Source organism: Vigna radiata, unplaced genomic scaffold (assembly GCF_000741045.1).
Source record: "Vigna radiata var. radiata cultivar VC1973A unplaced genomic scaffold, Vradiata_ver6 scaffold_368, whole genome shotgun sequence".
Lineage (NCBI taxonomy): Eukaryota > Viridiplantae > Streptophyta > Magnoliopsida > Fabales > Fabaceae > Vigna > Vigna radiata.
The window spans coordinates 16,519-18,135 of NW_014542357.1; the positions used below are offsets into that span (position 1 = coordinate 16,519).

Here is a 1,617-nt window from a genome sequence, read left to right on the forward strand (position 1 = left end):
TCGTTCTCGCCCTCAAAGGCACAGTTTCAAGAACTCCCAGGGATCACACTCTTTAGTCCGCTCCTCCAATTCTTGCAGGATACAGGATCAACCTTTAGCCTTACAACCTCTACCCTTTGAACCCCGAGATCCCCCTCGTCATCGCGCTCTTCCACGAATACCCTTTCAACTTCTGCAACGACTTCACCATCGGCGTCCGCTGCTGCAACCTCTTCGATGTCATGGCCAATGTCGTTGTCACCGCTCTCGCTGTTTCCGGTAACGAGACCATCCCCCTCGTCATGACCGAAATCGACTGGCCTAGCTTTAGCGTCGTCGAGAATGAGTTCGACGCAAACTGCGGCTACGTCGGGATTTACCTGAAGGGCCTGGTGAAACACTTGTAGTCCGAGATGGGAACGTCGTTGCTGAAGGACGATGTGCGCGAGGTTTTCATGTACGAGACGAAGGAAGAGGAAGGAGTTGGAGGCTTCTTTACACCAAAGGAATTGCGAAGGATGGCTTCTTTACACCAAAGGAGTTGGAGGTTTCAACGTTTGAGTTTATAAAAAATTTAACTCTATTAAATTAATTTAACGGCAGGAACTCAATTGATTCAAATTAGTACTTTTAAAGATTCAAATGAAAATTCTAATAAGATGGGACTCGAACTGGAAAAAACCCACGTAAATAGAGACAACTAAAGATATTAAACCTATATATTATTAAGAAATTTGATTCTAAGATACAAGTGCAACATAGTCTTGAATGAGCTTATTATTTATGACAAAATTTCACTAACCACTCTTGCTTTTCATGGTTACTATGGCCTGAAGGATGGGATAACTTAGAGCCATTAAATAGGTGACTAGGAAAAGTTGACCAAACATTTCTTGAAAATCCTTTTCATTCAATACTCTCCATATCCCACCAAAGAAGGCAACAATGTTGATAATGAGGAACAGAACCATTGGAGCCATGAACACAGCTGCACCCTGGAAATTGAACCTACCTTCCTCGTACTTCTTCATCTTCTCTTCGTCGATAGCTTTGTTTGACAAGGCGAATTTCATCTTATTCAACCCCAACCGCTTCTTAATTGCTTCTAATACTGCAAATATGCTTGTGAGTGATTTCACAATCCAAATTCTTTGTTCATCCCACCAAATATATATAGTCCCTTCCCCGGAAAGAACCTCGACCAAATGTTGAACCTGACTGGATACATACACAAATGCAAACACCGCAAACCAAGGGTCTGTCACCTGTAATAAAATCAACAATCAAACCTTCTCATTTTCAAAGTCACAGAAAAAGTTATCTTCATTGTGTTACAAGCTAAAATAAGACAATATTTGTGCAGGAAATATACCTTTGGAAAGACAGGGATTCCTTTGAGGAGGCATAGTTGAGGTACAATGCCATACAAGATGAAGAAAAAAGAAGAGAGAGATGACATTGTGAACACGCAATAAGTGAAGGAATGAATTATGGACATGCTAGAAAATCCATAAGTGAAAGGGCTATATTTGGAGAAACCAAGCAAGAGAAGTTCAGACAACCATTTAACCAATTGAATCATGCCTTCTTTGATGTCAGTGGGGGCACACCCTAAGAAACATGGCGTTTTGGGGTAAA

General features: G+C 41.3%; 1 protein-coding gene across 1 annotated transcript; it reads right to left on the reverse strand.

The window, feature by feature from the left end:
• Positions 1-361: 361 nt before the first annotated feature.
• On the reverse strand, positions 362-1,611 carry LOC106779635 (cellulose synthase-like protein G1). Its single transcript, XM_014667789.2, has 2 exons — positions 1,352-1,611; positions 362-1,244 (listed from the first exon to the last, which is right to left on the reverse strand). The coding sequence occupies exons 1-2, from the start codon at positions 1,559-1,561 to the stop codon at positions 777-779; spliced, it is 678 nt and encodes a 225-aa protein (XP_014523275.1). The 5' UTR covers positions 1,562-1,611; the 3' UTR covers positions 362-776.
• Positions 1,612-1,617: the final 6 nt, after the last annotated feature.